General features: G+C 36.8%; 2 protein-coding genes across 4 annotated transcripts in view; one reads left to right on the plus strand and one right to left on the minus strand.

Annotated features, from left to right (window-relative positions):
• Positions 1–4,693, plus strand: part of Dhc64C (dynein heavy chain, cytoplasmic) — a 40,756-nt gene extending 36,063 nt beyond the window's left edge. The window contains exons 80-87 of one of the 2 annotated variants that reach the window (XM_077440236.1): positions 2,653–2,758; positions 3,160–3,266; positions 3,349–3,477; positions 3,551–3,664; positions 3,744–3,827; positions 3,927–4,037; positions 4,110–4,288; positions 4,367–4,693. In XM_077440236.1, coding sequence (XP_077296362.1) covers positions 2,653–2,758; positions 3,160–3,266; positions 3,349–3,477; positions 3,551–3,664; positions 3,744–3,827; positions 3,927–4,037; positions 4,110–4,288; positions 4,367–4,532 — 996 coding nt within the window. In that variant the 3' untranslated portion in view covers positions 4,533–4,693. The remainder of the gene's footprint in view (positions 1–2,652; positions 2,759–3,159; positions 3,267–3,348; positions 3,478–3,550; positions 3,665–3,743; positions 3,828–3,926; positions 4,038–4,109; positions 4,289–4,366) is intronic. The other variant, XM_077440237.1, reaches the window with a different exon arrangement.
• A 1,180-nt stretch (positions 4,694–5,873) lies between these two features.
• Positions 5,874–14,775, minus strand: part of LOC143918094 (organic cation transporter protein) — a 63,066-nt gene continuing 54,164 nt past the window's right edge. For both annotated transcript variants that reach the window (XM_077439797.1, XM_077439798.1), the window contains exons 2-6: positions 12,094–12,281; positions 9,110–9,768; positions 6,380–7,010; positions 6,185–6,303; positions 5,874–6,046 (exon numbers count right to left, since the gene is read on the minus strand). In XM_077439797.1, coding sequence (XP_077295923.1) covers positions 5,974–6,046; positions 6,185–6,303; positions 6,380–7,010; positions 9,110–9,768; positions 12,094–12,281 — 1,670 coding nt within the window. In that variant the 3' untranslated portion in view covers positions 5,874–5,973. The remainder of the gene's footprint in view (positions 6,047–6,184; positions 6,304–6,379; positions 7,011–9,109; positions 9,769–12,093; positions 12,282–14,775) is intronic.

Here is a 14,775-nt window from a genome sequence, read left to right on the forward strand (position 1 = left end):
TTACTCTTTTGCCTTCTCTCGGGTACCATTCAAGCACTTCTTTTGTCCACCTTTCGTCCATCCTCCTAGCTACGTGACCCGCCCATTGCCATTTCAATCTCTTCACTCTATCCACTATGTCCACTACCCTTGTCATATTTCTCACCCACGTGTTCCGCTTCCTGTCTTTCCTCGTTATGCCAAGCATACAGCGTTCCATACTTCTTTGAGTGCATTGGATTTTATTTTGCATCTTGGCGTTCAGTGTCCAAGTTTCACATCCATACGTCATCACTGGCAAAACGCATTGATCAAAGATCCTTTTCTTCAGGCAGAGTGGCATTTTTGATTTAAAAACAGCATTCATCCGTCCAAATGCACTCCACCCCAATTTCATACGTCTCTTTATCTCTTCATTTTTACTACCAGACATGTCAATTATTTGACCTAAATATAAATAATTATTTACTACTTCTACTGGTTTATCATCTAAGGGGATGCTATCAGGCATGCAATAACTATTGAACATTAGTTTAGTCTTATCTACGTTAATTTTTAATCCTACTTTTCTACTTTCCCTGTCCAGCTGTGTTAGTCTGATAAGTAGGTCAGCTGAATCACGAGCTACTAAAACTATATCGTCTGCGAACCGAAGGTGACTCAAAAAGCGACCATTGATGCTTACTCCGGCTGTATCCCAATCCAATTTCCTGAAAACTCCCTCAAGCACCGCATTGAATAACTTGGGCGAGATTGTATCTCCTTGTCTTACTCCTTTTCCTATGCTAAATCTATCTGTACCTGAAAAAATTTTAACTGAAGCTGTGGCATTCTTATATATTGTAGCTAACAGTCCCACATAGGGTTCCGGCACTCCCTGTGTTTTTAGAGCGTTAAGTACTGCATTATGACTAACTGTATCGAAGGCTTTCTCATAATCGACGAAACCTAGGCACAGTGGCCGTTGATATTCGTTGGCGCGCTCGATTAGTTCGCCAACTACTTGGAGGTGGTCCATTGTGCTGAAATTTGCCCTAAACCCTGCCTGCTCTATAGGTTGGTTCTCGTCGAGGATATTCTTCAGCCTTTCTGTGATAACCTTCGTGAAGAGCTTGTAGACCGCTGAAAGTAGACTAATGGGTCGGTAGTTCTTGATATCGCTTTTGTCGCCTTTTTTGTGTATTAAAATGATAGTTGCGTTATTCCATCCTTCTGGTATAGCTTGGTTCTGGATGCATTTGCTGAAAAGCCTAGCTAAGATATTAATTAGGGGGGGGCCGCCACATTTTAGTAAGTCGATGGGAATATTATCTTCCCCTGGGGTTTTACCATTCTTTGCAGTTTTTAGCGCGGCCTCTACTTCGCTAGGCAATACTGCAGGAACCCTTTGGCCGTGTGTCGATTCCAGAGTGGGGAATTGGCCGTTGTCGTTCTCGTATAGTTTTGCATAGAACGTGTAAACTCTGTCTATGATTTCTTCTCTATTCCTAATTATTACTCCGCTCTCTGATCTGATTGCGATCATTTGGTTTTTGCCTAAGAAAAGATCCTGTTTGCACTTTTTCAGGCTACGGTTATTCTTAATGGTATTTTCTATTAGCTTGCTGTTAAAATCCCTGACATCCCTGACTATTCTCTTCTTAATTTCCTTATTTACTAGATTGTATTCTTGCTTATTATTATCCCTATCTAAATTCCTTTTATGCTTAATTAGGTTTTTTGTTTCCGCTGAAATTTTGCTTAATTTAATCTGTTTCCTGAAACCACCTAATTTCTTACCTGTTGAGGTTAGAACCGAACTAATTACAGTGTTCAATTCCTCGATGTCTGCTTCTGGGTTTAATTTCCCGTATCGATTTCCAAGTTCGAGTTCGAATTCCTTTTTCCTAGACCTTAGTTGAGCGAAATCTGGAGAGTTACTGCATCCTTTTATTAATTTCCTACGTTCGCAATTTATATTAATGGCCATCTTGGCACGGACTAATCTGTGATCGCTGCCTATATCTACTTTACTTAAAACACTAACGTCTTTAACGGAGTGCAGGGCATAATATATGTATATATATATATATATATATAAAAATCAATGCTTATCTGTCTGTCACGTATGCAATTCTATACCATTCAACCAATTGCGATGAAACTTAAATGAGCTATTGTGTGCATGCCCGTGATGGTTTCTGTAAAAAAAAGTCGCCCAAAAACGGAAACGGGCAAACAGAAATGAGTGGCATTGCATCGCAATAATTTCAAATATGTTCGCGTCGCCACGTGCGTTGTTAGGGTAAAATAAACAAACAATTGAATAATTTAAAATGTGCGTTTTTCCGAAAAGTTATCATTACTGTAATTTAATTTGATTATTAAGTATTAATTTGAAGCTGAAATAATCACTTATCGAAACACATCGAGAAGCGGGAATTGCATGCGTTATAGTGGCATTGCAACGTATGCCGGGTTCAGCTAGTATTATAATATAAATGTAAGATTTGGTTTTGAACGTGCAGGGTGTATAGTACAGAGCGTGTATGGCTGGAATGTTTGTATACTTACCTAGCTTGTAACCATAGATGAGACACTTGCCCTATGACATGCCCAACATTGAAATATACAAATTAAACCCTGTCTATATACATAGTATTTACATATTGTAATTGAATTATTCTTTTTTAGGTTCTGTTGACTAATCAAGGTACTGATTTGGTGTCGAAGCTACTTAATATGCAACAGTTGGAAGATGAAGAAGAGTTGGCTTACAGTGCCTCCCAAGCAGAACAAGGTTTGTCAAATGTTTATTTATAATATTTGTTCTAATATACATATTGTTGCGTAGGGGTGGGTTCAGGATCCAAATTAAAGACCAAAGTCGCTTCACAGCATTTATTCAACGATTCAGGAGGTCCACACGAGATCACCGCTCACTCCAGAATACTTAGTCTACCGTGTGTACCTCCTTATAAAGAACGAATTGACCAGCATAGCATCCCTGATCTATTGTCTAGGCTCGCACTCGTCCCGGTTCTGAAAACTCTAGCTTATCCTTTGTTCGGGCACTTACTGAGTCCCGTTAGCCTAATCTGGGGTTTCTATTGTTCACCCACGAATGCACTTAGACAGTGGATACTCTCTCTCTCATGTTCCCACATTACAATATATTAATTAATTATATATTAATTTAAGGTATTCCTGCTGAATTGTCCGTACTCGGCGATGGTAGACCAGCTTGGATGAAAACTTTACACCAATCGGCTACAATTTGGCTTGATTTGTTGCCGAAGAATCTACCAGTATGTTATACATATTTTTTTTATTATAATTCAACTTATCATACTTTGCAATGTATTATATTTGTTGGCTGCTCATTTTCAGACACTCAAACGTACCGTGGAAAACATCAAAGATCCTCTGTACAGATTCTTCGAAAGGGAAGTCGCATCCGGTTCCATGCTTTTGGCTGATGTCGTTCGTGATCTTCAACACGTCGTACTGATTTGTCAAGTGTGTATCGAATCTATTTTTTGATTGTGTGTTTTTATCGTAGCCTATATTAATGTGTGATTCTGTGTTTTAGGCTGAAATGAAGCAGACGAATACTAGCCGTGCTATGGTCGCCGATTTAGTCAGAGGCTTGTTACCGAGCACCTGGCGAAGATACACCGTAGCACCGGCTTGTACAGTGATTCAGGTACATATTTGTAATTATGTGTGTGGATTTATTTCTGTAAGGAAGATCAATTTTGACTTGGGAATTGTTCTATTTTTAGTGGATCACTGATTTTGCTCAGCGTGTTAAACAACTTCAGCAAGTGTCCGAGCTGGTTGCGTCAAAGGGTGCTAAAGAACTTCAAGTCAGTCCCAAACAGATTCTTATTTTTATATTATACTTGGTTTTACTCGTTGCTATATCAACAATCGTATTTATTTATATATTTTTATTGTGTTTTAAGGATTTACCGATATGGCTCGGAGGTTTGCTCAATCCGGAAGCTTACATTACAGCTACTAGGCAATGCGTAGCTCAAGCGAACAGCTGGTCCCTTGAAGAGTTGCATCTTAAGGTTTCTAAAGTTGCTTTGATTCAACTAATCAATGCGTAGAATTAATTTCTAACACGTTGTACAATTCAATAGGTGACTATACCAGATGCTGGTCAGAATGGTAAAGCTGCAAAGACGGTGTCCGATACAGACAGTAGTTCGTTCTGCGTCGTCGGGCTTAAGCTACAAGGTGCCCAAGTTCGAAACAATCAACTTCTGTTGACTTCTACTATCATGGTCGATCTTCCCACGACTATTATCACGTGGCTGCGGTAATTACCTCTCTATTTTATGTTTGTTATTTGGCTAAATGTGGTTGTTTATGCGTTTTTTTTTATTATTTTTTGCAGAGGACGTGACGATATGGATGCTAGTGGATTGGTCCTGCCCGTGTATTTGAACTCGCATCGCACTGAGCTGCTGTTTACGGTGAAATTGGGCGTCGCTCCCGGCTCCGAGCATCACCGATTCCTGGAGAGAGGCGTCGCTTTACTCACCAGCACCGCTCTCAATTAATATCTTTATGCTTGTTGCTTTTAGAACTAAACAATGTAAATCTCTTTAAGTGAATCGGATATATTTCAACATATGCGATGTTCCAAGACGTATCATATATATTATTTTTTTAGTAATGTTACTTTTGCTTAGTAAATTAATAAATATATTAATCACTTACAAATTTATTTGATTCATTTTCCTCGTGTATATATATATGTATATAAATAGATAGGATTTTCAAGTAAAACAATGCGTACGATTAAATTTCATTTTTATTTGCAGAAAATATTTTTTTACACAAGCTTATGTCTTATGTCGCACGTGTAATTTTGAACACTGTGCGTATGATTATTTAGTTTAAAACCTCAAAATTTAAAAGACAAAAAATATTATACGTACAGTAAGTTTACAATTTAAGAAAAAAATACATTTATTTTAATTTTTTTTAAATTTTTATCATTAAAAATCCGAAACTAACGATACGGTAAATTTCTCATTTGTTATACACTCTGCTCTCACAAGACGAGAAACGATGATAAAAATCAACTTACACTATCTAAAATTTATTTTACGATATATTTATATTCCTATGGCAGAAGGTAAGTAAGTTAGCCATTGTACGGTGAAAAAAAAAAAAATAATATGGTTCACATCCAGCATGCACCAGTTAAAAACATTCAAGATGCACGGACGCGTCCTGCATTCGTAAAATATACTACATACATATTGGTCAAATGATTTCTTCTTTCTATATAATATAATATAAATCAATAACACACCGAGATCCTGCTCGGTACGCCTACTGTGTATTTTTATTATGCATCAGGTCATGAAACAACAAAATAATTAAACGCGTATGTATGCATAATATATATAGGACACCTAAGTCTTACAATTGAGGTTACGTTTTTTTTTTTTTTTTGAAGTTCTACTCGCTAAGTTTTTTTGTAAATAATAATTGAATACATTGTACATATAGATTATTTTTAAATTTTACACACAATCAGTATAAAAGTATAACGAATTATTAGACTAGAATTACTTAATTTATAAATAATAAAAATACATATTGCATTCGATTCACGAATCAACAAATTACACGTATTGCTCTCCGGTTTATCGTTTGATTATTTTCTATCGGTACACAAAAATAATTTAATAGCGATTGAACGTAAGTACACATTTCATAGCTAATAAGTACAATTTATTTGCGAAAAAAAAAATAATTGAAAATACTATTGATTGCTTTCTGACTAAAGACTGTATTGGTTTTGCATTCAACTTTATATATATATATATATATATATATATATATATATATATATATATATATATATATATATATATATATATTATATATTATATATTATATAAACTACGTAAAATTTGTCACATGGTCATTGTTTGATATGTAAAGTTGTGTATGTATGTGCGTGATAGATGATATATGTCCGTCAGACTAACTGGCTTTCGCTTCCGTTATTGTATAAGGGCCGTTGATGACCGTATTCTCTGCCGGTGCTCCAGTACGCCTTAAATACAAATAAATAATTAGATAAAGACTATTTATATAAATAAAAATTGACCATATATGAATTTGTTTCCGACCATTTATGAATTTATGGACTTAGTTACCGAGCAAAAATCTACTTGTTATGAATATTCAATACCTTTCTTCGTCATATTTCACACTGGTCAGTGATTTGTTTGCAGTTTCAGGCAACAGTAAGACGCAAAGCCCTCCGAGGACCGCTATGATTCCCGTCACGAGCATCGGTTGAACGGTGGCCTGCAGATAAAATTCAAACCAAAGGATTATTTCAAAATACAACAAACGAATACAAAACGACATCAGAAACAATTACCAATTTCCACAGATACGGTATCAAAATAAGTCCAATGCCGGCCGAGACCTGACTCGCTCCCACGCCCAGATTCCTCATGAGTGTCGGGTACAGTTCGGCGGTGAACATGGGCAGCACGCCGTTGGTGGCGCTTATGGCGAACTTGCTCAGCATCACCACGGCGATCTTGATCCACTGCTTGCCGTTGACCAAATCCACCACCATCACCATGGCGCACCCGATGCCGGCGACGACCATCGACAAGCATATGGGATACCGACGGCCCATCTTGAGCAAGACGGGGATGCTGATCGCTATGGCGGGTATCTCGACGAGACCGGACAGTGCCGAGGTTGTGTGCAGGTCGCCGCCGAAGCTGCTGATGTTGAGGACCAGGCCGTAGTAGGCTATCGTGGTGGCGAACCACGCGATGAAAACGCATATGGTTATCTTTCTGGTGGGGCCCCGGAACAGGTCCATCACTCCGGCGGCCTTCTCATTGGTGGTCGATTTGCCGTCTGGTTGGAGGATCTTGTCCATAGACGGTGGTAGTTTGCGTTTATTGAAAGCAGCCGCCTCCTTCATGATCTCTTTCACTTCGGCGATGCGACCCATGGTAAGCAACCATTGAGGAGACTCGGGCACGACCCACCTGTTTGTTTTGAGTGATTAGTATTTCAAGTATTTCATACTATTTCAATTTTTTTTGAAACCCCGTCCAAAAAGTATCTACAGTATAAGTTAGAATACCATGAGATGATATGTGAATCAAATTTGAAATCAAAGTAGATTTTGTATAGCTAGCACAAACATTCTAATGCATATAGCAGAAAATAGATTTCTAAATTCCTCGGCATTGCTTGGGTGGGTAAAAATTAGAAGAAAAATAAATAATTGAACTTTTTCAGAAAATTTTACACAAAATTCAGTGAACTCAGCCATGTCAAGAGTGCACAGATTGGGTAATGAGCTGTATATATCTGACTTATTTAATATCAGTAGATGTAAGCTAAAATTCGATTTATCCAAACATTTTTATAACATGTAGTTTCTTTTTTTTTTTTCCTTTTTTACTAACTTTATTTGTATTGTATTGTATTTTTTTGACCATATAATTAAATAAATATTGTTACATCAAATTTTGTAGCTCTACATGTAAATTTTCACTATGGAGAAACAAACAAACATTCATCTTGATATAGTAAAATAATCAAATAACAGAGACAATAATTGACAACACTGAGCAACAAAAAAAATTACCAGAGCGTAGACTAACCAATCTTTACTAACTTTGACCCACTGAATTCGAATATGATAATGATTTTTATTGGTCAATCAATAGGAAAAACATCTGACTATTGATTCCAATACTCACTTTGATCACAGCAATACTAGATTTTGAGTTAAAGACCGCATAAGCCAAAAAACTGTAAAAATCGCGCATTTTTTTAAACGCTCATATCTCGTAAACAATCACCAACCAACAAAAATCATTATCATATTCGAATTCAGTGGGTCAAAGTTAGTAAAGATGGGTTAGTCACCGCTCTGGTAACTCAAAAACGTGATTTTTTGTTGCTCAGTGTAATTGACAATTATTTTGTACATTATAAATATTGTCAAACTAAGAGCGAAGACACACGGATTGGTGGTTTTTTTAGATAGTTTGGCACATGTCAAAAAACGCTAGCACGCCTCATCTATGCTAGACCAAAACTCACCGCCTGGAGTGTTTTTGGTGATATATTTTCATTGTGATGACATAGGTTTGACCAGTGATCGATAACGATGATTCCCATATTTGGAGAAACGTAGGAGAAACTTGTTGAAATACTAAGATCGTACGAATTAAAAAGGCATGCCGGGTCGTACGATTCCGGGCTTCAATTCATTTCAAACTTGTAAAAGAAAAAAATTGTACTGTGATTTCTCAAGTCAGTACATTTCCGATTTCAAATATTTATTTACATATAAACGAAAACACTTTAATGCAGATAGATTGGAATCTATTCCATGTGAAAAAGTTTCAGATTAGATTATATGTACATCCACAGATTCGAAAGAATTTCCAAATATCCAATTCATAAAATAATCTTCAAACTAATACCTACTTGGATTATTCTATGACATACATATGTATGTACCTACCTACATAAATTCTTCAGTGACTATTGTACCACTGTACATAAGCATCCACCATGATTTATCTCAGTCGTTTACACTATAGTGCATGGAACCGTATACTTTTAACAGACAGCGATTCAGCATGAACGATTGCACAACCTTGGATAATCGCACTTAACATATTCAATACTTGTAAGTAACAACCGAACGATGCTGTAACTGCTGTTCGAGTGCCAATTTTAGCTCATGACTCGTCTTTACACTCGATTTATATCTTTTGGATAACGTTAAGTGGAAATGAATACATAGTAGAAGTGAATACATCATTTGATGCTTGATCAACTGTTAATCAGTCTATTGATCGTGGGTTGAAATCTCGACCGTCTCTTCCGCGGGTTTTCCGATTTTATCTGACAATAATTGTTGGGACAGTTCCATACAAAATTGACACTATCACCCACCAAAATCACAATCCATCCTCATTTTTTCATTATTTCTGCTCCAGAAGGCAAACGAGACACTACTGGAGATCAAAACCTTCCTCGACCCAACTTTGAGGTATATGCAGTTTGCTGTGGGTGAAAAGTGAAAAGTTTGCTGTGGGGTATGCATTTAAAAAAAAGTTACCATAATGTAATGAGAAGAAATCCAGGTAGGGATACGGCGAGCTGAAGATGCCTCCATTCCGGAAAAGCCAAAGACAAGCCGGATACCAAAATGTAAGAGACCGGCAGAGGGAAGAAGTTGCAGACTCCAGCAGTGGTGCGCCATTTTCCGCCGACCAGCTCGACGACGAGTACGAACGCTGAAAACACCACGGCCACACTGAAGAATCCCAGGATGACTCTCTGCACCAGGTACAGCTCGTACCAAGGACACAGCGTAATCGACAGCCCCAGAAGAGTCTGCAGGAACAGAGCGGCCACCATGGTCTTCTTCCGTCCGAATCGGTCGGATATCATCCCACTGACGACCCCTCCAGCTCCGATTCCGGCCAAGAACAGCGTCTCGGCCAGGGTGTTGAGGCTTGCGCGATCGCATACCAGGTTCCACTCCGATATTATGGTGGTGGTGAAGATGCTCTTGTCGTACTCCCAGTGGGTGCAAGGTATCAGTTTGGCGTCGGAAGGTGCATAGCCGTTCTCTATCGTGTCCTTGTCCACGGTTGACCAGTTCAAGTCCAGTATCTGACATGCATCTTCCGATTGGCTGAAGTTTCGCCATTTATCGATGCTCACCATGTTCAGGGAGTTGGGTCGTGCGCACCAAAATTCTTGCGGAGCTGCCTGAAACAGAACGATTGCTTTGTTAAGCGGTTGGTTGAATTTGAAAATGGAAAACGGAGACTGAAAAAATCCCACGTACATATGTATATGTAGATATATACATATGTACGTATTACTACAAAGAGCAAAGGAAATTAATTTTAATAAGAAGTAAATGTAACGAATCCTTGTTTCCATACAATTTTAATTTTGTAAAATATATACACAATAAATACATAACTACATCCTTAAATATATCCTTTTGGGCATGCTTGGGTATAATTCCCTTGAACTTCGGAGAAACTTCTCATTAATTCGTTTCGTTCTCCTGCTCTTACGTGGTAATACGTCATGCCCGTTGTTGTTGGAGCAGTTGGGACTTTATGTCCCTAATCACTATGTGCGTGGTAGACATCATCATTTGCTGGCTGTACCTCCTGCCCGCACAGTCCTTTTTCGAATGGCTCCTAATCCAAGAGCTATTCGACTTCTTAATGAAATCGTTGCTGCCGAGACTGAATGTGATATTTTCCACCTTAGTGAGCGTAAATTGTCGGAAATTACTCTAACCCATTTATCTGGTAGTCTGCGCTCATCATTGTTTTCATGATTGGTTGTGATTTATGAGTGAAATTTTGATTAACTCTCTTCCATTTGGGCCTTACAGGGATGTTTTGTATTTGTAGTTGTTTCTTACATATTTATTGAAACTGGCTGTAGGTGCAAGGCATTCCTTATGCTATATTTTATTTCATATTTTTACTTTATCTGTTATTATTAAATGCTATTTTTTATGTTTATGTATGGATGTATTTATGTTTATGTTCAAATGTATTTTTTATGTATAATTGATGAGTATATTATTTTCGTTATGTATTAATTTATGTTTAATTGTTATTTTGTTTTTTTTTTGTGTTATATTTTTTGACCATTGTGGCGCTTTAGGAATTCCTGTTATGCCACAATGGTCTGTTTAGAATAAAATAGAGAGGTCGTGGGTTCAAGTCCCTACCAATTACCCTGCTGGCGACATCTTGTGGTCAATAAAACACAGACCAACCGTCTTCTGTTGGAATTTTCCGATTTTTCTATCGTAATTGTTATGACAGATCAAATAAATCGGTACCCTCCCCCTCAGTTTCTCGCAAATTCGAGTTATTGGCATCTCGAAAATGTTTTTATTGATTGTCCATAGATGTCTCTATTATATTATATGCACTATTATGTTTGAAAAATTGTTAGTACTTATGTACAAAAATTATTTAACTTGTGTGCTGCCTTACCCATTGGGGTAATTCCTGTCATAGCATATACATAAATATGATGCATGTAAAAAAATATATATAAATATGGTCAAGTTATCAATATTCCCGGAAATAAAGAAGTTGGGATGCTTTTTTAAGTAAATAAATACTGCTTTCCTTGGAGGAGAATATTCGGTCAGTGTGTTTTGCTAGTACATATGTATTTACATACACGTGGATACCAAACTTGCACATCGAATGCCAAGATATTGCATACGATTCACTGCAACTCAATAAAACGAAGATATAGGCGAAAGTAAGAAAGAAAGAAAGAAAGCGAAATATATGAATGAGAAATATGACTGGAGTAGTCGACGAGTGAAAAGATCGAAAGAATAAACCTCATTAAATAAGTTGGAGAAAGACACTCAAAAGTGCTAGAATGTAGAGCAAAAAAATAATAATACGGAAAATGGTAGGAGCTAGATAGATAATACTTTATTATAGATAAAATAATATTTTCTACCCATATAAGTTTCAGGTAAACGGAATATTCTGCGATCATGCGCAAGTAAAATCTCGATCACGAAACTCTCTGGCACTCGAGTTTTCGTTGGTAAAATATTTCGCGATTGATGGAGTTTTTGGGTGCCAGATGTTCCGTGATCGAGATTTCAGATTGTCTTGCGCGAGATCGCTTTTTGCGGAATAATAACCGAACCAAGTTTTAATATACGAAAATATGTAAAAATATCACATGTATGTACATACATATAATCAATGATTACAAGTTGACAACAAAGACATTGTTTTGGTTACACGAGGTTCCCACATATGCTGTCTTTCAACATTGAAATTCATATAACCAATTTCTATAAGTTAGTATGAGCTGACATCTCTTCTATTTGATACACTAGTCAACAAAAGCACTACTTTTCACCAAAAATACAATTATGCATGTACTCCCAGCCTCCTTAGGGGAATAAAATAGCCAATATTCTCTAAGATGGAAGATTATGTATAGAAATGACAGGAATTTTTCATGTTTATAATATTTAAACTTACTAAATACATATATCATTTGACTAAAAACTCGACTTACTAAGAACGTAGGTGCGAAGATGTGAAAGGTGCACGGAAAGGAGCACAGCGACAGCAAGAACGTAGTTTTAAGTTGCCACAGTCCATAGTTGCCAATGCACTCGGCAATGGGATCTCTCTCCTCTGGTTGTTTGCCTTCCGAGCTCGAAGGCCGCTTTTCGCCATCGCTGGCCGGCTGCTTCGACATAACTGAAAAATAAATGTAAAAAATTGAGTCTATATTCAAAATAAGCACACCAAACTTAAAATAAACAAAATAGAGAGAGACAGTAGGAAAGTTTCCTCCTTCATCCACTCTCATCTTTCTGCTTGGGGAAGTGTTTCACTGAACAAACTTACACTGCCTTGATATGAAAAGTCCTTTAGTATAAATTGTTATGCCTCGTTATGCCAGCAGCATACATATCTCGGTCGTTAAGCTTCTGCTTAGCCTCGAGAGGCACCGGGTTCGATCCCATGAGCTGACCTCGATTGAAAAGAATTTTCTGAGTATATCTGTAGTGCTGCTGGTCAGACCTGGATATTTGTGACTCCAGGTCGATCGTTTTCTATCAGAGTTTGCCAATTTTCTTTGATTTCATTGTTGAAACGGTTCCCGGTAAAATTGGCTAAATATCCTTCCTACCTACTATGTCACTACGATTTGAGATTGATTAATGTACAATCAAATTTATGTACAATTCACAGATGTCTCGTTAATTTGCGAGTTTTTCAGTGTCTCGTAATTTAGCGACTTGTATAATAAAAAAAAATGCTGCAATGTTTGTAATTAGCCAGGAAGGCGCATTGGGATTACCTGTAAGGCTTTCCTGGTATATCAATACTAAGCCAGCAGTTTGGCTTAGTGGTAGCGTATATATTTAGCATCACTGAGGTCAAAGGTTCGAGTCCTCGCCACTGCTGGTTAGATTTGGGGGTTTTGTGACTCCAAATCGATCGTTTCTCTATCAAAGTTTGCCAATGTTATCTGATCATTGCTGAAACGGTTCCTGAAAATTGGTATTAGATCTAATCCTGTTGTCACAAAATCTGCCCGTGCATAATCTGTAATAATTATACACAGTAATCTGAAATCTATAGATATCTCTATCGACATCTCTATAATTTCGTATTTATTATATGTATAAAAATTGTATACAAAAGAAAATCTAAAAATAATCCATAGATGTCTCTATGATTATTATTTCTGATTAATTGTTATATGCTATATATTCTGATTGTATATGTATGTATTTGTATGTATTACTGTATTTCTGATTTCTGATTGTTTATGTATTCTGTATTTCGTTAACGTTCACCCGTCGCATTGGAGCAAATCTGTAATGGCGAGTGTGTATTGATTTGTAACAATAAAATAAAATAAAATAAAATATGTAAAAAAATAAATAAATAAATAATGCCAAGTATACGGCGTTCCTCACTTCTTTGAGCGCATTGGACTTTATTTAGCATATTGAAACGAGATATAATGAGAGGAGAAATAATTAGAAATAGAAAAGAGATTATACATATACAGAGTTTACACGGGCTCAGATAGTTCGCCGCAAGTGGAGACGTAGCATAAGAAATCACAAAACGAGGATTTGTTTGGTTACGATACGTTTCATCAAAATTTATGTACACATGTAGCCTCTCGTTTACAAAAAAAAATGAAATATAACTCGCTAGAGTGACACCGCAGATAGGACGCAGCGATAAATTCGAGTTTGATGAACTATTTAAGCCGAATTGCGGGTGCAATTGCAAAATGCAATTCGCAGTCATCCTCCCGGGCGGCCAATCAAGCGGCACGACTCTAATGCAGTTGCATCGCATACGTTTCCGGATGTGTGAGCCGCTGCCTATGACACTTTATTTATTGCCCAGGGACTTTCAACTTGCAACTTTCAAAGTTTGACCCTTGTGAAGGAATCGTTTACTATCCCGATCGATCCCCATTCGGTCCGGATAATCGAAATTCTACTGCATCGGGCAAAGGATAGCAGATATCAGGTGCACGAATTCGTGCCCTTGACCTATGAGTGTGATGTCAGTTGACATTGTCGGAATGACATTTGTGGGAACAATCATCGGTGTGGCGAAATAAGCTTTTTATATATAAACAGTTTGGCTGATGTCTCGTATAATAACTTATAATTGATGTAAAATCGTGTTTTTGAATATTATGATTTTTTTGCTTGTAATCATACTATGAAGCAATCATGTAATGTGAATTATATTATATAACTATGTATGTAATGCGTGTGAAACAATTATGAAATTTATTTGTTGATTTTTTTTTCATTATTTAAATATTAATGCCAAATTGTGAACGGTAGAAAAAAGTTGTTGGCAAATTTTATTCCATTGTGATATATGTACATATATATTTTTATATTATGTTTAGAAATAAAATGCTTTAGAAACATCAAAGTGTATATTTCAACAGATGATTTTTTGATAAAAACTATAATCTCAGTTATACTATAATCTTATATATGTATATGTAAAACCGAAACGGCGTCTGTAATTCGTTTCTGATTGACTGTCGTCAAAGTCGTTTCTGATTGGCTGGATTGGTCAAACACGTTTGTGATTGGTCGGTCATTAATATTATTTTTTTGATTCTAATAAGTTTTGCAAAAAAACGGAAGGAAGATTTTTTCATGGTTTTCATTTTATTTCCATTTACCGAGCGAAGCTG

Source organism: Arctopsyche grandis, chromosome 10 (genome assembly GCF_051622035.1).
Source record: "Arctopsyche grandis isolate Sample6627 chromosome 10, ASM5162203v2, whole genome shotgun sequence".
Taxonomy (NCBI): Eukaryota; Metazoa; Arthropoda; class Insecta; order Trichoptera; family Hydropsychidae; genus Arctopsyche; species Arctopsyche grandis.